This window comes from Oryx dammah, unplaced genomic scaffold, assembly GCF_014754425.2.
Source record: "Oryx dammah isolate SB20612 unplaced genomic scaffold, SCBI_Odam_1.1 HiC_scaffold_11058, whole genome shotgun sequence".
In the NCBI taxonomy this organism is placed as follows: Eukaryota; Metazoa; Chordata; class Mammalia; order Artiodactyla; family Bovidae; genus Oryx; species Oryx dammah.
Genome location: NW_024080452.1, coordinates 2,128,440 through 2,150,945, shown reverse-complemented (window position 1 = coordinate 2,150,945; position 22,506 = coordinate 2,128,440). Strand labels below are relative to the sequence as shown.

Below are 22,506 nucleotides of genomic sequence, written 5' to 3'. Positions count from 1 at the left end.
GGAATGCAAGTTATTTCTATGTATTGATTTTGAATCCTGCAACTTTACTGAATTCATTGATTAGCTCTAGTAATTTTCTGATCATATCTTTAGAGTTTTCTATGTATAGTATCATGTCATCTGCAAGGAATGAGAGTTTTACATCTTCTTTTCTGATCTGAATTCCTTTTATTTCTTTTTCTTCTCTGATTGCCATGGCTAGGACTTCAAAAACTATGTTGAATAATAGTGGTAAGAGTGGGTACCATTGTCTTATTCCTGATCTTAGAGGAAATGCTTTCAGTTTTTTATCATTGAGAATAATGTTTGCTGTGGGTTTATCATATATGGCCTTTATCATGTTGATGTATGTTTCTTCTGTGCCCATTTTTTGAAAGGTTTTTTTTATGATAAATGGGTACTGAATTTTGTTGAAAGCTTTTTCTGCATCTATTGAGATGATCATGTGGTTTTTATTTTTCAGTTTGTTAATATGGTGTATCACATTGATTGATTTGCATATATTGAAGAATCCTTGCATCCCTGGGATAAACCCAACTTGATCATGGTGTCTCATCTTTTTGATGTGTTGTTGGATTCTGTTTGCTAGAATTCTGTTGAGAATTTTTGCTTCTATGTTCATCAGTGATATTGGCCTGTAATTTTCTTTTTTGTGTGATGTCTTTATCTTGTTTTGGTATCAGGGTGATGGTGGCCTCATAGAATGAGTTTGGAATTTGGAAGTTTTCCTTCCTCTGGAATTTTTTGGAGAAAGGAGACATGGGTTTGATCTCTGGGTCAGGAAAACCTCCTGGAGGAAGGCATGGCAACTCACTCCAATATATTTGCCTGGAGGATCCCATGGACAGAGGAGCCTGAGAGGCTACGATCTGTTGGGTCACAAAGAGTCAGACACGACTGAAGTGACTTAGCAGGAAGGATAGGCATTAGTACTATTATTATGTTACTGTCAACTTTTATGTCAGTTAGTGTTTGCCTTATGTATTGAGGTGCTCCTATGTTGGGTGTGTAAATATTTACAATTGTTATATCTTCTTGGATTGATCCCTTGATCATTATATAGTTTTTTTCCTTATCTCTTGTAATATTCTTTAAGATTTATTTTTTCTGATGTGTGCATTGCTACCTGACTTTCTTTTGATTTCCATTTGCATGGAATATATTTTTCCATCCTCTCACTTTCAGTCTGTATGAGTCTCTAGGTCTGAAGTGGGTCTCTTGTAGAGAGCATATATATGGGTCCTGTTTTTGTATCTATTCAGTCAGTCTGTGTCTTTTGATTGGAGTGTTTAATCCATTTACATTTAAGGTAATTATTGATATGTGTGATCCTATTGGCATTTTCTTAATTGCTTTAGGTTTGTTTTTGTAGGTCTTTTCCTTCTCTTGTGCTTCCTAACTATAGAAGTCCCTTTAACATTTGTTGTAAAGCTGGCTTTGTGGTGCTAAATTCTCTTAGCTTTTGATTGTCATAAAGCTTTTGATTTCTCCGTTGATTTTGAATGAGACCCTTGCCAGGTAATCTTGGTTGTAGATTTTTCCCTTTCAGTACTTTAAATATATCCTGCCATTCTCTTCAGGCCTGCAGAGTTTCTTGTGAAAGATCAGTTGTTAATTGTATGGGGTTTCCTTTATATGTTATTTGTTGCTTTTCCCTTGATGCTTTTATTGTTCTTTATTTGTGTATAATATTTGTTAGGTTGATTAGTATGTGTCTTGAAGCATTTCTCCTTGGGTTTATCCTGTATGGGACTCTCTGTGCTTCTTAGACTTGATTATTTTCTTTCTCATGATAAGGAAGTTTTCAACTATAATCTCTTCAAAAATTTTCTGACCCTTTCTTTTTCTCTTCTGCTTCTGGGACCCCTATAATTTGAATATTGGTGTATTTAATATTGTCCCAGAGGTCTCTGAAAATATCCTCAATTCTTTTCATCCTTTTTCCTTTTTTTCTGCTCTTCAACAGTTACTTCTAGCATTCTTTTTCATTCCAGCTCACTTATTTGTTCTTCTGTTTCAGTTATTCTGCTATTGATTCCTTCTAGAGTATTTTTACTTTCAGTAATTGTGTTATTCATTTCTGTTTATTTATTCTTTATTTCTTCTAGGTCCTTGTTAAATGTGTTAATTGATTCTTGCATCTTTTCCCATTCTATTTTCAAGGTTTTGGATAGTCTTTACTATTGTTATTCTGAATTCTTTTTCAAATAGTTTGCCCATTTCCTTTTTATTTGTTTGGTCTTGTGAGTTTTTACCTTGTCCCTTCATTTGCACCATATTTCTGTCTTTTCATTTTTCTTGTAACTTACTGTGTTTGAGGTCTCCTTTTCCCAAGCTTTAGGATTGTATTCCTTCTTCCTTTTGGTTCCTGCTCTCAGGGTGTGGGTTGGTCCAGTGGTTTATGTAGAGTTTGTGCTGGCAGTGACTTGTGTCTGTGTTCTGATGGAGAAGGTGAATTTTTTCCCTCTGATGGGAAGGGCCTGTGTGAGGTGGTATGTTTTATGATGTCTATGAGAAGTGGAAGCCTGTCTGCTGATGATTAGATTTGTGTTTTTGTCTTGCTTGTTGTTTAGGTGAGGCATCTTGCATTGAGTGCTGCTAGCAGTTGTGTGATGCTTGGTGTTGGAACAGGTGGAGGGCTTTGTGGGAGTCCTCACTAGTTAGTACTATCTGGGATCACTTCTCTGACAGTCTAGTGTCCAAAGGCTCAGGCCTGATCTCTGGCTGGGAAACCAAGATTCCACAAGCTGTTTGTTATGGCATCAAAGGGAATTAAAACAAAACCAAACAAGAAACAACAAAACCCTAGACAAATGGTAAATATAAAATCAGAGAAATAATAACAAAAGCAAAGGAACACACACAGACACACAGATACACACAAACAAAACCAAAATAGTCCAAAGGAAAAAAAGTACAAAGGAGTGACCCAGCAAGCAAAGAAAACCGAAAATGATATTGACTAATTAAAAACAAAACTAACTAAAGCACAAATCAGAAAACAAGATCAAAGCAGAATGCCAACTGGGGATTAAAGGAAAGAAAACAAAACTAACAAGCATGGTGAGATAAAGAAAGAAAGGAAGAAAAGAAAAAAAAATAAAGGAAAAGTTACACAGAAGTATGTAAAAAGGATTATATATATTAAAGCATAACTGCAACAGGAAAAGAACAATAAGAAAAACAAAAAAACTTAAAATAAGAAAAAACCCTCAGAGAACCACAAAAAGCCAACATAGAGGTAAAATATATAAAGGAAATAGAAAGTGAGATTAAAACTTTGAATTAATAATAATAATACTACTACTAATAAAGTCAACAACCATAGCAACAGAGAAAAAAAAGAAAGAAAGAATTCAGAACAATATAAGAATATTAATAAATGTTTTTCTCAGATGTCAGCCATCAGCATCCTTTCCTTCCCTGTGCACAGCACAATTTGAGAAGCACTGAGGCCTCCTCAGATATCATGCTGTATGAGTCTAAGGGTTCTTCTTTCACTGTATGAACATGAAAACACTTTGCTTGATCCTTGAATAAATTCAATACTCTTTAGAAACAGTACTGGTGGAAAACCATGCTTAATACTCTTTTTCAGTGTCCTTTGTTCAACATGGTAGCCTGAGAAGCTGGCCTCGCTACTGGGCTCCTGCAGACTCCTTGGGCAGACTGGAAAGCTTGACATAGCTACCCTGTGAGATGCAGCAGACATATGTTTCCAGAGCATGTGTCTCAACCAGGCTTCCCTCAGCCTCCTGACTCTGGATAATGAAGCCTTGTGTTGATCAGGGGTGGGCCAGCCCCAATTCCTCCGTCCCTCTCCTTACACAGCCCATTGTGACTTTTTTGTGTGTTACAGATTGATGACTAAACCCATAAGCTGTCATTCAGGGAAACTGGCTCCTTCCTAGTAGCAGATTCTTATTGGAGCTTTGTCAGTAGATTAAGCCCTAGCTTTCTTGGTCATAAAAACAGATTTTTTTTCAGCATTGGCAAAACTCATCAAAAAAGTAAGACCCAAAAACCCAGTTGCTTAAATCCTCTAATGGGAGTATGCTAATCCAGAGCTTTATTTCCCTTCCTTTCTCTCTCAAAATTAAATGCAGTAACATTTGACTCTCTTTTTGACTAATGCTGTAGTCAAAGAGAGAGTTTTAACTTAAATCTCTATAAGTACTATGATGATGAAATAGAGAATCAAATGCATTTTACACAGTTGAGCTTTTTAAAAATACAAACTTTTTCCCATTTGGCTGTCTTCATTTTACCCTGAGGCCAGCCAGCGCCTGCTACAAATATAATCAGATGACTTTATTTCACTGAAACCCTAGATTTTTTTTTTTTTTTTTGGCATTATTTTTGGAGCACCAACTTTCTTCTTGCTTGGATCCTAATTTAATTTTACTTTAGGGTTTATCCTTTGTTGGCTTTACCTAGTCCGGGAAATGGAGCTAATCAGTTTTTGTTGCTTCTTAAAACTCAATTTGTTGTTATGTCTTGATTTCATGGTAGGCTTTGCATCACATCTGATTATCTCATTGAAATCTGCAGTTCTAGGATATTTGTAATATTCAAAATAAAACCTGGAATGAATTATGCATTAGAATTTTGCATTTTGAATATTAACCTAACAGTAATTGTAAATTTGGAGCATAGAACAGTCGTAACAAGATAGGCTAACCTGATTATCTGTGGTGAATTATTCTTTCATGTCCTACTGACATTGTCATCCTTAATTTCGTTGCTGACTAAACAGGATCTTTGTTTGCTCTAAGATCAGTACCTTTCAAAGTGTGATAGAGCAAATGAGTGATTCGTTGCATTGAATCTTATGTTCAGTTCAGTTCAGTTCAGTTCAGTTCAGTTCAGTCGTTCACTCATGTCTGACTCTTTGCGACCCTATGGACTACAGCATTCCAGGCCTCTCTGTCCATTACCAACTCCTGGAGTTTACTCAAACTCATGTCCATTGAGTCAGTGATGCCATCCAACCATCTCATCCTCTGTCGTCCCCTTCTCCTCCCACCTTCAGTCTTTCCCAGCATCAGTCACTCAGTCAGAATATGTCAGGGACCCAGCTCTTCTGTGTCAGCCTTCAGTTCAGTTCAGTTGCTCAGTTGTGTCCGACTCTTTGTGACCCCATGAATCACAGCACGCCAGGCCTCCCTGTCCATCACCAACTCCTGGAGTTCACTCAAACTCATGTCCATTGAGTCGGTGATGCCATCCATCTATCTCATCCTCTGTCGTCCCCTTCTCCTGCTCCTAATCCCTCCCACCATCAGAGTCTTTTCCAATGAGTCAACTCTTCGCATGAGGTGGCCAAAGTATTGGAGTTTCAGCTTCAGCATCAGTCCTTCCAATGAATATTCAGGACTGATTTCCTTTAGGATGGACTGGTTGGATCTCCTTGCAGTCCAAGGGACTCTCAAGAGTCTTCTCCAACACCACAGTTCAAAAGCATCAATTCTTTGGCGCTCGGCTTTCTTTATAGTCCAACTCTTACATCCATACATGACTGCTGGAAAAACCATAGCTTTGATTAGATGGACCTTTGTTGGCAAAGAAATGTCTCTGCTTTTTAATATGCTGTCCAGGTTGGTCATAACTTTTCTTCCAATGAGCAAGTGTCTTTTAATTTCATGGCTGCAGTCACCATCTGCAGTGATTTTGGAGCCCAAGAAAGTAAAGTCTCTTACTGTTTCCATTATTTCCCCATCTATTTGCCATGAAGTGATGGGACCAGATGCCATGATCTTAGTTTTCTGAATGCTGAGTTTTAAGCCAACTTTCAACGTGGAATAGCTCCTCTAGGCCCTTCTGTGCTGCACAGCCACCACTCCTTGGGTTGCTCCTCCTGGCCGCAGGCCCTGGCCTCGGGCGTGGGTGGCTCCTCCCAGCTGCCGCCCCTGGCCTAGAGCTCGGGGTGGCTCCTCAAGGTCACCACCCCTGGCCTCAGGCGCGAGGTGGCTTCTCCTGGCCACCCCTGATCTCGGACGTGGGGTGTCTCCTCCTGGCGGCCGCTGGCCTCAGACACGGAGTACCTCCTCCCGGCGGCCACTGACCTCGGACGCGAGGTAGCTCCTCTTGGCTGCCGCCCCTGACCTTGGACACGGTGTGTCTCCTCCTGGCCACTGCCCCTGACCTCGGACGCGGGGTAGCTCCTCGCAGCCGCCACCACTGACCTTGGACGCAGGGTAGCTCCTCTCGGCCACCGCCCCTGACCTCGGATGCAGGTAGCTCCTCTCGGCCGTTCCTGCGCCATCGCAGCCTGGCACTCTAGGCTGCTGCCCCTGGCCTCGGACGTGGGGTAGCTCCTCTCACATCACACTAGGACCACAGCCTTGTCTAACTTAGTGAAAGCAAGCCATGCCTATGGGGCAACCCAAGATGGGTGGGTCATGGTGGAGAGGCCTGACAGAATGTGGTCCACTGGAGAAGGGAATGGCAAGCCACTTAAGTATTCTTGCCTTGAGAACCCCATGAACAGTATGAAAAGGCAAAATGGTAGGATACCAAAAGAGGAACTCCCCAGGTCAGTAGGTGCCCAATATGCTACTGGAGATCAGTGGAGAAATAACTCCAGAAAGAATGAAGGGATGGAGCCAAAGCAAAAACAATACCCAGCTGTGGATGTGACTGGTGATAGAAGCAAGATCTGATGCTGTAAAGAGCAATATTGCATAGGAACCTGGAAAGTCAGGTCCACGAATCAAGGCAAATTAGAAGTGGTCAAACAAGAGATGGCAAGGGTGAACGTCGACATTCTAGGAATCAGCGAACTAAAATGGACTGGAATGGGTGAATTTAACTCAGATGACCATTGTATCAACTACTGTGGGCAGGAATCCCTCAGAAGAAATGGAGTAGCCATCATGGTCAACAAAAGAGTCTGAAATGCAGTACTTGGATGCAATCTCAAAAACAACAGAATGATCTCTGTTCATCTCCAGGGCAAACCATTCGGTATCACAGTTATCCAAGTCTATGCCCCAATCAGTAACGCTGAAGAAACTGAAGTTCAACGGTTTTATGAAGACCTACAAGATCTTTTAGAACTAACACCCAAAAAAGATGTCCTTTTCATTATAGGGGACTGGAATGCAAAAGTAGTAAGTCAAGAAACACTGGAGTAATACGCAAATTTGGCCTTGGAATACGGAATGAAGCAGGGCAAAGACTAATAGAGTTTTGCCAAGAAAATGCACTGGTCATAGCAAACACCCTCTTCCAACAACACAAGAGAAGACTCTACACATGGACATCACCAGATGGTCAACACCGAAATCAGATTGATTGTATTCTTTGCAGCCAAAGATGGAGAAGTTCTGTACAGTCAACAAAAACAAGACCGGGAGCTGACTGTGGCTCAGATCATGAACTCCTTATTGCCAAATTCAGACTGAAATAGAAGAAAGTAGGGAAAACCGCTAGGCCATTTAGGTATGACCTAAATCAAGTCCCTTATGATTACACAGTGGAAGTGAGAAATAGATTTAAGGGCCTAGATCTGATAGACAGAGTGCCTTATGAACTATGGAATGAGGTTCGTGACATTGTACAGGAGACAGGGATCAAGACCATCCCCATGGAAAAGAAATACAAAAAAGCAAAATGGCTGTCTGGGGAGGCCTTACAAATAGCTGTGAAAAGAAGAGAGGCAAAAAGCAAAGGAGAAAAGGAAAGATATAAGCATCTGAATGCAGAGTTCCAAAGAATAGCAAGAAGAGATAAGAAAGCCTTCTTCAGCGATCAATTCAAAGAAATAGAGGAAAAGAACAGAATGGGAAAGACTAGCGATCTCTTCAAGAAAATTAGAGATACCAAGGGAACATTTCATACAAAGATGGGCTCAATAAAGGACAGAAATGGTCTGGACCTAACAGAAGCAGAAGATATTAAGAAGAGGTGGCAAGAATACATGGAAGAACTGTACAGAAAAGATCTTCACGACCCAGATAATCGTGATGATGTGATCACTAATCTAGAGCCAGACATCTTGGAATGGGCCTTAGAAAGCATCACTATGAACAAAGCTATTGGAGGTGATGGAATTCCAGTTGAGCTGTTTCAAATCCTGAAAGATGGTGCTGTGAAAGTGCTGCATCCAATATGCCAGCAATTTTGGAAAACTCAGCAGTGGCCACAGGACTGGAAAAGGTCAGTTTTCATTCCAATTCCAAAGAAAAGCAATGCCAAAGAATGCTCAGACTACCGCACAATTGCACTCATCTCACACGCTAGTAAAGTAATGCTCAAAATTCTCCAAGCCAGGCTTCAGCAATATGTGAACCATGAACTCCCTGATGTTCAAGGTGGTTTTAGAAAAGGCAGAGGAACCAGAGATCAAATTGCCAACATCCGCTGGGTCATGGAAAAAGCAAGAGAGTTCCAGAAAAACATCTATTTATGCTTTATTGACTATGCCAAAGCCTTTGACTGTGTGGATCACAATAAACTGTGGAAAATTCTTCAAGAGATGGGAATACCAGACCACCTGACCTGCCTCTTGAGAAATCTGTATGCAGGTCAGGAAACAACAGTTAGAACTGGACATGGAACAACAGACTGGTTCCAAATAGGAAAAGGAGTCCATCAAGGCTGTATATTGTCACCCTGCTTTTTTAACTTATATGCAGAGTACATCATGAGAAATGCTGGACTGGAAGAAACACAAGCTGGAATCAAGATTGCTAGGAGAAATACCAATAACCTCAGATATGCAGATGACACCACCCTTATGGCAGAAAGTGAAGAGGAACTAAAAAGCCTCTTGGTGAAAGTGAAAGAGGAGAGTGAAAAAGCTGGCTTAAAGCTCAACATTCAGAAAATGAAGATCATGGCATCTGGTCCCATCACTTCATGGGAAATAGACGGGGAAACAGTGCAAACAGTGTCAGACTTTAGTTCTTTGGGCTCCAAAATCACTGCAGATGGTGTCTGCAGCCATCAAAGTAAAAGACGCTTGCTCCTTGGAAGAAAAGTTATGACCAACCTAGATAGTATATTCAAAAGCAGAGATATTACTTTGCTGACTAAGGTCTCTCTAGTCAAGGCTATGGTTTTTCCTGTGGTCATGTATGGATGTGAGAGTTGGACTGTGAAGAAGGCTGAATGCCGAAGAATTGATGCTTTTGAACTGTGGTGTTGGAAAAGACTCTTGAGGATCCCTTGGACTGCAAGGAGATCCAACCAGTCCCTTGTGAGGGAGATCAACCCTGGGATTTCTTTGGAAGGAATGATGCTAAATCTGAAGCTCCAGTACTTTGGACACCTCATGTGAAGAGTTGACTCATTGGAAAATACTCTGATGCTGGGAGGGATTGGGGGCAGGAGGAGAAGGGGATGACAAAGGATGAGATGGCTGGATGGCATCACAGACTCGATGGACGTGAGTCTGAGTGAACTCCGGGAGATGGTGATGGACAGGGAGGCCTGGCATGCTGCGATTCATGGGGTCGCAAAGTGTCAGACACAACTGAGCGACTGAACTGAACTGAACTGAACATACAAATGTTACTATCAGCTCCCATGTGTAAGTCACTTCCAGATGAGGGCCATTCCAGCAGTGATGTTAGGAAGCACATTTTTAGAAACTTTCATTTTCTGATGGATGCCCAACATGCAAGTTTTTATGCTTCCATAAGGAGAAATAATCATGAATAGGAATTGTGTCTCCCACCATCTATGCAACAGTGCTTAGTGTTAGATCATATCAACAGTGCTTAATTTAGATCATTTACGAGTCAATGGAATATCCACTATGTGCTAAGACTTGCGCTAGACACCGAGGGTATAGAAAGGAGCAAAATGTTAATGTTCTCAGTCTGGATTTGGAGACCAAGAAATAAATATTTAACATAGTTTTCAGAGTGATAGTCACTATGGTGGAAGTAATGAATGAGCTGAATTTTCAAGCATGGGAAGTGCATAAGCTTGCTTCCATTCAGAGACATCAGCTCTGCCACGTGCTGGGAATCCCACTGAATGGACTCTGAGCTCACTTTGGGTATCTGCAGGCCCATATGGGAGCTCATATGTGACTAGAGGTTTTCCCAGGACCTAGCCCTGAGGGGTCAAGAGAGATTTCTCTTGCATGGATGCTTCTCATAATGCTGCCACATGAATAAAAATCACCTGCACTTCTTGAAACTTTGTCCTACCTTCTAAAAATTATAATGATCAGCCTTGTGCCTCTAATACTTAATGATATCATCCATAATTTCTTAAGTTTGAAGCTTCAGACTATGAGAAACAAAATAATTCCTTACATTAGCAACTTTTTCTATCTCCAGAGAATTATAGAAAAATGTGTATATATTTTTGTTTATTAAAATATGTTTTCTTAATTTGTAGATGGGGAGCAGGAGTGGAAAGAGACCAAATAGTTTAGAAATTGTTTTTTTTCCCTTGGTATTTTCATCTCATATTTTTTTATTTGTATATTTTGTCTCATTTTTATTTTTTGATTGCTGGACTATCCATGCCCTTTACTTCACTCTTTTCCTCATTGTCCTTTATTTTAGAAACTTCCTATTTGCTAACACAACTCCAATGTCTCTACCCAAGGGAAGGAAAGAAACAGTTGTGGAATTTTAATTTTTCTGTATCCTGATACATTTTGGTAACTGCTAAGATTTTGACATATGAGAATTTTGAATCAGTGAATAAAATTGTTTTCAAATTATTTAAAGAAATCCCATGTTATCTTAGTTTCCAGATTCACTAGGAACAGATAATTTCTAGTCCTTTATTCAAATACTTTTTTCTCACAATAGATCCATTTTTGTATAGTTCATTGTAGTTTACTTTGTCGTGATTTTTTGTTTGTTTGTTTTGAAGATTCGTACCAATGTCTAAAAAAAGAGCCAAATTATCTTTTCTAGTTTAAGATAGGAGACTTAGCACTTTCTAAGGAAATAACACATAGCCCCTGTTCTCAAGGGGCTTCTCTCTGTTCTAATCTTTATGTACAACACAGCTAAACCTAACCTCCATCCTTTGAGTTTTCACAGCTTGAAGTCTGTATAGATGAGTGGAATGTTCACCACGCTCTCCACTTCTGCTTCTAATCTCTTTTAAAAAAAGTATCCTCTTTCTTCTTGTAGCAAAGTGTTGGTTTGAGGCTATCTTTGGCCACCAGGATGGCTTAAAAATAAGAAAGACATATCTGCCTAGCAGGAAGTCCAGAGGGAGAGTAGATACTAGTGATGAAGTCAGCAGGGGTGTTGGTGCCTTCCCATCACCCAGCCTGCTATCTCAGGGCAGTTGCTCCAGGATGCCAGCTGGCTGCCAAGGCTGATGGACTCACAAGCAAATGATAGCAGTGCAGAGAAGGAAGAAATGAGACTTTCCTCCCATGCTTCTCTCTCTCTCTCTTTTTTTTTTAATCATCAGTGAGAAGCATCTGTCCCAGGAAGCCATCATGAGACTTCTCCCCATATCTCCTAGGTCAGAATTACACCACATGTCTAGACTGATCACTGGCAAGGGATTACATGGTAGGCTTAGATCAGTTACAAATCACCCAGGGACTGGGAGAGAGCCACTGGTGTCTCTTAATTAAGCCATGATCTTTAATGACTTTGCTCAACTGTGTGAGCAGAAATAAGAATAAGTGACAGAAAGTGAAAGACAGAACTGTCTGACCATTGTTGGGAGGTGTGTAGGAGAAGGAGAGGGTGGAAGAGTCCTCACTGATTCTGAAGAGAATTAGAATTGGCTCTATTACATCCCCAGTGGTAAAGATAACTTTCCCAGGCTGTGGAAAGGAGCTCCAGGATGCTGCTCATCATGACGGAAACCCACTCATTTTTTGGCTGAAAGGAGAGGGAAGGGCTGTTTGTTCTCAGTAAACTCTCAGGAGATAGTACTAGAAGCTTTGGTGGAGACTGAGACTTACACACAGGGAGGCGAGCTACCTGGCCATGAAGGCACAGATACACAGCCTCTCAACCCCCATCAATTCACACTCACTCATGGATTCCTGGGCTCAGCCATAGACTCTGTCAAGCCGTTGGAGGGGGGCTTTGTACAGCAGAGCAAAGCTTTGTCTCTTTCCCATGTGACTTCCAAGAAACCCCCTGGGAAAAGGCTGGTTGGGGTCTGTCCAAAATCCAACTCTATTCTTACATTGACACCAGAGGTTCCCTGTGGACAACCTCCACTGAGCACCAGTGCCATTCCAGTCTTGAGATGTGTGTTCAAGCCATTTCTGTTTTTTAAATTTGCACAGATAGGAAAAGTCATTGAATTCACATGATTATTAGATACTTTTTATTCAGGCAATATTTATCTTCAAAACTCCTACTTCTAAAGTTTCTGTTTACTCTTTTTAGTTCCTTAAAAATAAAAGGCAACTTGTATAATTTGTTAGGATACCAGCATTGAAACACTGCATCGAACTTGTCACCACAAATGAAAGTATAATCTAAGCAGCAGCCAGGAGTAGCATATTTGCCAAACAAAAATATCTGAAACACTTCTGCTCTTATTTGTTCATTTTTATCTGTATTATTACTATTCATTATTTTTTTATTATCTGTATGTAATATGCCTATATGCTGCTAATGTGTTTGTAAACTAAGTCTTGAAAAGCATTGTTGTTGTTTAGTTGCTAAGTCATGTCTGACTCTTTGCAACCCCATGGATTGCAACATGCCAGGCTTCCCTGTCCAGGACTATCTCCCAGAGTTTGTTCAAACTCATGTTCATTGAGTTGGTGATGCTATCCAAACCATTTCATCCTCTGTCATCCCCTTCTCCTCCTGCCCTCAATCTTTCCCAACTCCAGGGTCTTTTCTAATGAATTGGCTCTTTGCATCAGGTGGCCAAAATATTGGAGCTTCAGCTTCAGCATCAGTTCCTCCAATTAATATTTAGGGTTGATCTCCTTTAGGATTGACTGGTTTGATCTCTCTGCAGTCCAAAGGACTCTCAAGAGTCTTCTCTGGCACTACAATTCAATAACATCAATTCTTCAGTGCTCAGCCTTTTTTGTGGTCCAACTCTGACATCCATACATGACTATTGGAAAAGCATAGGAGATGGAATTTACCTATAGGTTTTAGTTGATTTGCGCTTTCATTATTCAGTATAAGGGCTTCCTTGATAGCTCAGTTGGTAAAGAATCCCCGGTTCAATTCCTGGGTCAGGAAGATCCACTGGAGAAGGGATAGGCTACCCAGTCCAGTATTCTTGGGCTTCTCTTGTGGCTCAACTGGTAAAGAATCTGCCTGCAATGTGGGAGACCTGGGTTTGATCCCTGGGTTGGAAAGATCCCCTGGAGAAGGGAAAGGCTACCCACTCCAGTATTCTGGACTAGAGAATTCCATGGACTGTATAGTCCATGGGGTCCAAAGAGTTGGGCTCGACTGAGTGACTTTCACTTTCTTTCACTTTATTCAGTGTTACCAACACTGTATCTCAGAATCATGCATGCATGCTAAGTCACTTCAGTTGTGTCTGACTCTTTGCGACCCCATGGATTGTAGCCCTTCAGGCTCATCTGTCCATGGGATTCTCCAGGCAAGAATACTGGAGTGGGTTGCCATACCCTCCTCCAGGGGACCTTCCTGACCCAGGGATCGAACCCAGTCTCTTATGCCTCCTGCATTGGCAGGCATGTTCTTTAACACTACTGCCACCTGGGAAACCCTCAGAATCACTATATCCTAGCTCTCTTCAGGCGTATAGATAAAATAGAGCAGCATTTAAAGTGGAGGAAATTTCCTTTATTCATCCTTGTGGAGGACGTTTTTGGGGCCCCACCTGTCCCCTGACTGATTAGCATTTCCTGTACATGGACCCAGCTGCCTCATGGGCAGCTCTGCCAGAGATATCCCTGGCTGTCAGGGCCTCTGTGCTCCAGCAGGGGAATTGAAACTCACAGGAGTAGCCTGAGGCAGTAGATGAAGGAAGCTGGTCCCCGCCCTTGGACAGAGGAGCCCAGAGGTGTATTCTATGCCTGCCCCCAGGGTTCTTCCACAGAGTTAAGCCCCAGTCATCCACTGTGATAACTGGCTTGATAACAGGCCTTTGAATGGCTCCCTTCCCTTTACTTCACTTTACTACCCCCTTGCCTGGATTGATTACCTGCTTCATATTCTGTCTCAATGTTTGCTTCCTGGGGACACCAAACTAAAGAGAGTTCTCTAGAACAGAGCATGCGTGGCTCAATACCCATATTATCTTTTAAAATCTAGTTATATAAAGCTCAAATGCTTTTGGGGGGGATAAAAATTTGGATAGATAAATGGCAGGGCGAAGGGAGGAAGGAGTAGTTTACGAACCTGCCAGTTTTTTAGATCTTTTAAGAAACACCCCTTCCTGTAACATTTTTATTCCACATTCCATAACGTACACTGTGGTTGTGTGTGTGTGTGTCTGTATATGCATTACTCTAGAGAATGATATATAGATGCTGAAATTCTCAAGTAGTTTTCTTTTTTTGAAAAAATCACATGCTTATTAACTCTCATAGCCTATTCAGGTAACGCAGACCTCCCTCTGCAGACTGTTGGTTTGTAGAGGGCAAATAGTGTGTGTTAGTCGCTCAGTAGTGCCTGACTCTTTGCAACCCCATGGACTGTAGCCCACCAGGCTCGTCTGTCCATGGGATTTTCCATGCAAGGTTTGTCTAGGGCAAATGGTAAAGAATGGTAAATTCACGTCTTATGCTACTTGGAATCCACTTGGGGAGAAGGCAATTCAGCTAACTACAAAGTAGTTTCTGTGTGCAAGAGTGAATGTCCTGGGACTCCAGTCTATAGATTTTGTCTTTTTTCTTTTCTCAAAGGAGGGTTAGAGGTCTTCACCCCAATCCCCGGCTCTGTTATTGCATCTGTGATGAAGTTGTTCAACTATTTTTACATTTGTTGGCCTTCCTCATGATTCTGTGTTTTCTTGGAGGGCAGGAGTTTTGTCCTTTCCATCTTTGCATCTTTGTTTTATCCTTTTCATCTTTGTGTCCCCAGGATATGGCATTGTGTTTGGCATATTGATAGCAGTCAATAGATGATGACATGAAAGAAACATGGAACTTTTGATGTGAAGGTGTTTGGCAGTGGCTGCCTGGTGCCTTGTGTGGACCCTGAAGTCAAGCTCAGCAGAACTTTGCTCCCCAGTTGCTGGTGTCTGCTGTGGGCACTTGTCACTGCACTGTATGGTGATGTCATTTGAGCCCCTTCTGTGTCCAAAACCTGCAACATGCCTGTGATCAGGGGTGGGGAGGAAAAGGCCAGATGAATCAGAGTTTTTGCCCTGAAACAAACTGGAGTCAAGAATTTAATTGTTAAAAACAAAGGCAGCTCATAGATTATAACATATGATGATGATCTGTAAAATAATTTTATCCTTTCCTCTGACCATAGACATTAAAAATGTTTCTGAATTGCTGAAAGGAAAAACAACTGCAATGAAATAAAATTCTACCTGTAGTATAGTCTTCACTGACACCTACAATTTTTTTCAGCTACTTCGTTAGGTATGTTTAGTTCCTGGCTTTTCCATTTTTTATTAATGTGCCATTTTTTTTTTAATAAATATCACTCTGCCATTTTTCACGTCCCTTTAGATTTTAAAGGGGATTAAATAACTTTTAAAAGGATGTTTATCCAGTCTTACGATCCTTCTACCCATAAATGGCCCTAAATCCCTCAGAAGATCCTAAATTTTAAGACACAAATAAAGGGAACAAAAATTAACCTAAATGGGTCAGAGTTTTGGAGGTTCAGTTTTAATTATCTCAAAGTAAGAGCTTTATGGGACTACCTCATGGTGCTTCTGTGACACATAATCACATGGGTCAGGACTCCAGATGCTGATACGAGCCGTCACCCGCTACACAGTGGAGGCAGAGGGGCATGTGTGCTGAACACACATGGCTCTTACAGCTGAGGGGGTTGGGGAGTCAGTGAAGGCCAAATTTCCAGGGATGTCAGCTGGAACCACGCCATGGAAGTGGCCCACTACCACTGCCCCCAAGCGCACGCCATTTCTTAGGGTGGTGTGTGTGGGGGGGGTCCTGTGCCCACCCCGTCCCTCCACAAGCTCACCCCCAAGGCAGGGTCTCAGGTTGGTCCAGTTGACTGGCAGAACCTATGTCCCACATTGGCATCCCAACTCAAGGCAGGCGGGAGATGGAGGAATTGTTTGCTGTCTGTTTGCTTTTATCTAGGGAAGGCAGGACCCAGAGCCCAGGGATCTACCATAATGTAGGGAGGCTGTCTAAAGATGCTGTGCAGCTAACATGACAGATGTTTGCTACAATAATGTCTCATGAAAATAGCACCCAAGTTGTCTAAATTGCTTGCCCTCTAGTGTTAAAAAATGTGTAGCAAAAAGATGAGAGGGAAATATACAAAATTGTTAATGTTGATTATCTCTGTGGTGGATTGTGGTCTATGTTTTGTTTTCAGATTTTTCTATAATAAAGCTATATTTTCTTATAAACTAGAAAAATAAGAGCTGACAATTAAAGAGAGGATTAGTTAAAATAATTGCTGCCTTACTAGATGGATGAAAACTCTTGGAAGTCCTGAGCAGATTGAATAATCTATTAAATAGGTGAATATTTAAATTTTTTCAAAAAGCAAAAAGTTACTCTCTTATTTAAGCTGAGATTAAAATCTATTTCCTGTGACTTTGCCCTCAGTGGGTGATCAAATTAGAGAGTCATGGCAGTTTAAATCAGGAGGACCTCAAGCATCACTCACCTTAACTTTATAGCACCCATCTCGTTTGAAGTTTTAGAAAATACAAACATAGACACACATTTGTGCACACTGATCTGTTGGCTTCTCCAAGAGACCCAAGGGCAGGGGTCACGAATTCTCAGAGCTCACTATACCACAGACACACAGCAGGTGCTTCTGCACCCCTCACTGAGGTTCCAGGGTTCTTAGGCCGTTTGACTTACTTGCCCCTTGAAGATCTTTCCTACACTCCTATTCCTTGCTGGGCACAAGGAAGTGTGCAGTTCCTGCTTTGGAAAGACAGCCATGACCTCTGCTCTGGGGCTCCCCTCCCCGTCTGGGAGTTCTGTGCCCCCTGCCTCCTCTGGACCTAGTTTGGGGAGCATGAACTATTTTCAAGGGCTCAGTGTACCTAACGTTCTTGCCCCCGCTCCATCTGGTTCTGAGGGTCTCTTTCTCACTTTGGGCAGGGAGGACCCTCATCCCATTGGTCATGGGCTCCTTCAGATCTTTTCTCTTTGGCCTTGGTCTCTCCTTGGGGAATCAAAAGCGGGGAATTTGACTCATGTTCTCTGTAGTTTGTTTGTGGTGTCATCTTTTTTCCTGACACAGCCTATGCTGCTTGTTCAATGGGAAATATGTGAAAGGCTACAGGGAAATTTGAGGGATAACAACCCTGACCATCTCAAAGATATCACCTACCCCATTTATATGGAAGCTGGGCCAATTTGATGGGAGTGAAATTAGCTATAGTTATCCAGATTTCCAGTCACTCTCCAAAGTGTGTCAGTTCACTAGTGATTCTAGAAAGAAACATTGCCACTCAGGAAAGAGAACAGAAACTTTGCAAAATTAGTGAGTCTGAGGGGGTGCCTGTCTTTGCAGTTGCTAAAAAGTTTCTCCCAAATAGCTGAAGTTCTGATAAAATAAATATCTGTCATGTTACTTAGCAGTAGTTGACAGACTGTGTCACTGAGCAAGGGCAAGCTTCTTGACTTGGTAAGTTTCTTTGCTCTCAGCTGATATGACTCACACTGTGTGACATGCAATGAGTTTTCTCCATCAGTTTTAGGTAAGAAAGGTCATGTATCTTTGCTTCTGCTAAAGATGATTGTATTAGATGTTACCTGCCTTGATAGCCCTTCCTTTATCTGCAAACCTGTGGACAAATGAGATTTGATGCTTTATCATCAGGCTGCCAGATGGGGCTCAGATAACTCTATGTAAAATCCCATGCTCTGTTGCACAGTAGTTGATGTTTGCAAGGAAAAAGTAAGTATCTTAAAGCTTTTGATAGCATTTGTTCCTTCCCAGTAAGAGAATATTGCAGGTTTGTGTGTGACTTTGTATCGCCATGCATTTTAACCACTGTGACTTTTACAACTGCAAGTTGGCTGGGACATGGTGAGTACTGGAAAAACACCATGCAGATGTCATTTGGCTGCAGCTTCACCATCTTCAGGCATTACAGGAAGACAGCTACATCCATCATTTCAAGCCCCTTTATTATACCAACAGTTTGAGATGCCACTCTTAATAACATGAGGTCATTTTAAGCCAAATTCTTGCTAGAACAGTCTCTCTATAGAACACAATACCAAGCAAGAATTTCTCTAGAATCCACTCCATTATCAAGTAGGGGTCTGGTAGGGTGTTCAAGACCTAACAAAACCCATGTGATAGCCCCTGTCTGATGTGACTGGAGGTGGTCCTTGGTTATATAAGGGAATAACTTTAAAATGATGAAATGCCATATAACTAAAACATTTATACCCAATTTAAGGAAAATATTATTGTACATTTTCTCTCACTTTTTGATGTGCAGCCAGTGTCTAACATCTTCTCATGAGAGGTCTCTTCATCTTTTTTGCATATACTTGGTTAAGTTTTCTAAGTTTACCTTCTTTAAAATGAAGTGAAAATTTAGCAATCTCAGTTCAGAATGCTAGATTTTTTTACATTTTTAAATGAATGTATTAAAACTGTCTTAACAGTTACTTAACAGCAATTTTTTTTGCAACTTGTCATTATTAACCATTGTGGTAAACATTTGACCTAGTTTTTCTAGCAGAAACAACACTCACTCACCCTTCATCAGTTTGTCACATTTAAGTTACAGATTTATAATACTGGGTACAAGTGGCACAAACAAGTTTGGGAATAGACGCTGTGACTTGGGTAAACACATATCTCAACTGGAAGGTGGTCCAGAGAGTGCCTGCTGGCTGCAGTATCCCCAGTACAAACAAAGGCATCCCTGGGCATCTGTTAGAAAGGATGGCAGAGCACTGGTTAATCTAGGATTTGGTTATAGGGCCTTTAATTAAGAGTTTCTACTATAAATATATTTTCATTAATATGCATAGGTAGAAACTCTTAAATAACATTACTACAAAATGTATTCTAGTACAGGTCCTACAGAACTTATCTTAATGAACAGCTAAGGCTCACTTCTAATCAGTGGAATCTGTCTGCACATATAACTGGTGTGTTAAAGTGCTTCTCCCTGGCAATCTGTTTACACCGTGGCACTGTAATTGGTTTGCTCATCAGTCTTTCTTTCGGTAGATGGGAAGAGATAATGTTTTGGTCCACTCCTCATTAATTATCACAAATTTTAAATTAATAAATTGGAGAGATGATGAGCTCTTGTTCCATTTATACATGCTTGAATACATCTGTCAATGTTTTTATATTTTTTTCTTCTCCTCAATACTGATAGCTCCTGAATACTCCTAAATAAAGTATGATATGCTAAGGATAGTTTTAAAAAGAAAATAAATAGATATTAATTCTGCTGATATTGAGTTGATTTGGAAAATATTAGTGCTGAGAGACAAAGAGAAGCATGTGTATTTATATGCAGAGTCAGAGAGGAAAGGAGAGAGTCAAAAAGAGAATCAGATGCAGAAACACAGTGACAGATTTTATAATTATATTCACACACACACATATATATGAATTAATATACAGTGTGTGAGAGAGAAAGAGAAACACCAAGATAGGAATAGCAAGAGAAATAGAAAAGCAGACAGAAACAGGAAAGCAGATAAGGAGATGCAGGTAATATACAAAGAGACAAAGACAGAAATAGAGATGTCCTGAGACACAAAGAGAAATGGAGACACCTAGTGGCTGAGGGAGAGCCACCTCGGCCATGCCCACTCAAGCTTAGTTCTGTCTCCGCTGGTTTGAGCAGAGGGGAGGGAGGCAGGTGCAGAGGCCCCCACCAGGACAGAGGCAGGCCAGGTCGCCAGGAGTCACAGGCTGGAGCAGACCTCTGAGTAGGTTATGGCCTGGGCATTAATTAGATGGTCCTGTACCACTGTTCATATCTATTAAATGTGTATTTTAGTTCTCAGTTCAGTTTAGTCGCTCAGTCATGTCCGACTCCTTGGGACCCTATGAACCGCAGCACGCCAGGCCTCCCTGTCCATCACCAACTCCTGGAGTTCACCCAAACCCATGTCCATCGAATTGGTGATGCCATCCAACCATCTCATCCTCTGCCGTCCCCTTCTCCTCCTGCCCTCAATCTTTCCCAGTATCAGGGTCTTTTCACATGAGTCAGCTCTTCACATCAGGTGGCCAAAGTATTAGAGTTTCAGCTTCAACATCAGTTCTTCCAATGAACACCCAGGGCTGATCTTCTTTAGGATGGACTGGTTGGATCTCCTTGCAGTTCAAGGGACTCTCAAGGGTCTTCTCCAACAGAACAGTTCAAAAGCATCAATTCTTTGGCGCTTGGCTTTCTTTATTTTAGTTCTAAATGTATTTAATTTTTTTTTTTTTTTTTTTTTGCTGCAGAAAGGTACTGAAGGAAATCTGTATTGGAGAACTCAATCCAAATGAGACTGTGCAGGCCACTTTGGAGGCCCAGCTCCTTTCCAGGCTGAATCACCCAGCTATTGTCAAGTTCCATGCAAACTTTGTGGAGCAGGATAAGTTCTGCATTATCACAGAGTACTGTGAGGTGAGACTCTTCTTCTGGTTTTGAAGTCTTAATAAAAATCTGTTTCATAGTAAAAAGGAAGAGATATCTCAGAAAGTTGAATGAGCCAGCCACAAAGTGAATATAAATATTACCTGGGATATTGTGTCTTGCTGCTAAGAGTGGTCATCTCTATGTAACTGGCAAACTGTTTTCTGACCAAGGGTTTCTTTTTTGGGGAAAACTCAGAATCAATGTATCTTAAGGAGGAATTGCTGCATAAAAAGGATCCAGCATTTTTTTGGTGTGTGTGGATTGGGGGCGTGTATACTTAAGCCTCTTACAGTGGTTCGATTATTAGATGGACATTTCAAGCCATAACAGAGGCCTGGACAGAGCAGAGGGATACTGCCGGAGTCCTGGATTCTAGCTCTGTGCTTCATTTTCCCCAATGGAAACTTGGAAGTCGGAATACAGCTCATTCTCCCCATGAAAAGTCCTCATGTTAACTGACTTGTGATTCATGGCTTCAGGTATTTGCAGTTTTCCCTGCCATTCCATGTTTCCCCCAAGTGATAATAGTTGTGCATTTTACTGAGCCCCAAGTGAGTATGAAGTTGCTGAGAAAGATGCCAGGGGTGGGGCTGGCAAGGTGCAGTGTAATGTGGGTCTGTGTGTTCACTCCTGAGAAGCTAGAGAGAGGGGAGTTACAGGAGTTGGGTCAGAAAGAGAATATCCAAACTTGACCCTGCTCAGGAAGTATCTCCTAGAACATTCCGAGAGCTAGCATAAGTCAAATGCAGCAAAAAATCTTGTGTTTAGAATGTGTTCAGTTCAACATCTGGGTGTTGCTGGAGCCCAAGAGAAATGATGCTAGGAAGAAAGAAGTTGCTCTTTAGAGTGGGTGGCAGGCCTGTTTGGCTCAGAGAGTGCTGGGTATTTGAGATACAGAAAAGAAGAGGGAGGAGAAGCAACTTGGAAGGAGTAAAGATAGCAACAAAACTCAGCCTTGATTTGCTTTACACAGTAGCTGGTGTGTCATGCGAAATGAAACCAGTAGCCAAGTTAGAATATTTGAAAATTTGATACTGTCCAGGTCTTAGCTATTCCCCTTCAGGACAGTCTCCCTGGCACAGCCTTGCTGGGAGTTTGCCCATCAAATCTTGTTCCTCCTCTGCTTGAAGGAGAAGGAGGAGAAAAAAAAGAAAAATAACCAGAACATTTAAGTGCTTATTTCTCCTTCATCCAATGGATTGTTAAGAAAATCAGTAAAATGATGAGGTGTTCAGAATATGGCTAAGAACACCTCCTCCAGCAATTATGTCACTGATCCATGCAAAATCCAGGGATTTACAAATGTAGCTACACTGTGATCCATCAGCCATAATTTAATCATGTTTTCTTTTTGCCCCATTCAGTTAATAAACTACCTTCTGTGGGAAACAACTGACTTCCATTGCTTTTACTGTTACTGCTACCTCTGCTGCTGCTTTCAGCACACTTAATTTTCCACAGAGACTTTCTCAGTTGTAAAATATTTTTCACTGTAGTAAGAACTGTTTGGTGGAACTTTGTGTGATGATGGTAATGCTCAATATTTGTGCTGTCCTGTCGGAGTCCAGCTCCAGCAGCCAGGGGATCAGCCTGAAGGGATAAGCGGTGTCGGCATGAAATGATGTAGCCTCTGGATCGAGGTTCGGGACTACATGTTTATTTCAAGTATCAGGTTTTCTTTTATACTTTTTCAAAAGCATTAGGTCAGAGGTTTGACATTTTCAGTTTCCCCTCACCCAGATTATTGTCTCATTGTTGCCCTTCAAACAGAGTTCCTGCTTCAGCGATTCTTTCAGAATCGTGTTTACTTGTGATTACATTGTAACT

At 41.3% G+C, this 22,506-nt stretch overlaps 1 protein-coding gene across 12 annotated transcripts in view; it reads left to right on the top strand.

Annotated features, from left to right (window-relative positions):
• Positions 1–22,506, top strand: part of LOC120860387 (serine/threonine-protein kinase Nek11-like) — a 277,232-nt gene that overhangs the window by 40,558 nt on the left and 214,168 nt on the right. For all 12 annotated transcript variants that reach the window (XM_040236197.1, XM_040236192.1, XM_040236190.1 and 9 more), the window contains one exon: positions 20,502–20,667. In XM_040236197.1, the coding sequence (XP_040092131.1) occupies positions 20,615–20,667 (53 nt within the window). In that variant the 5' untranslated portion in view covers positions 20,502–20,614. The remainder of the gene's footprint in view (positions 1–20,501; positions 20,668–22,506) is intronic.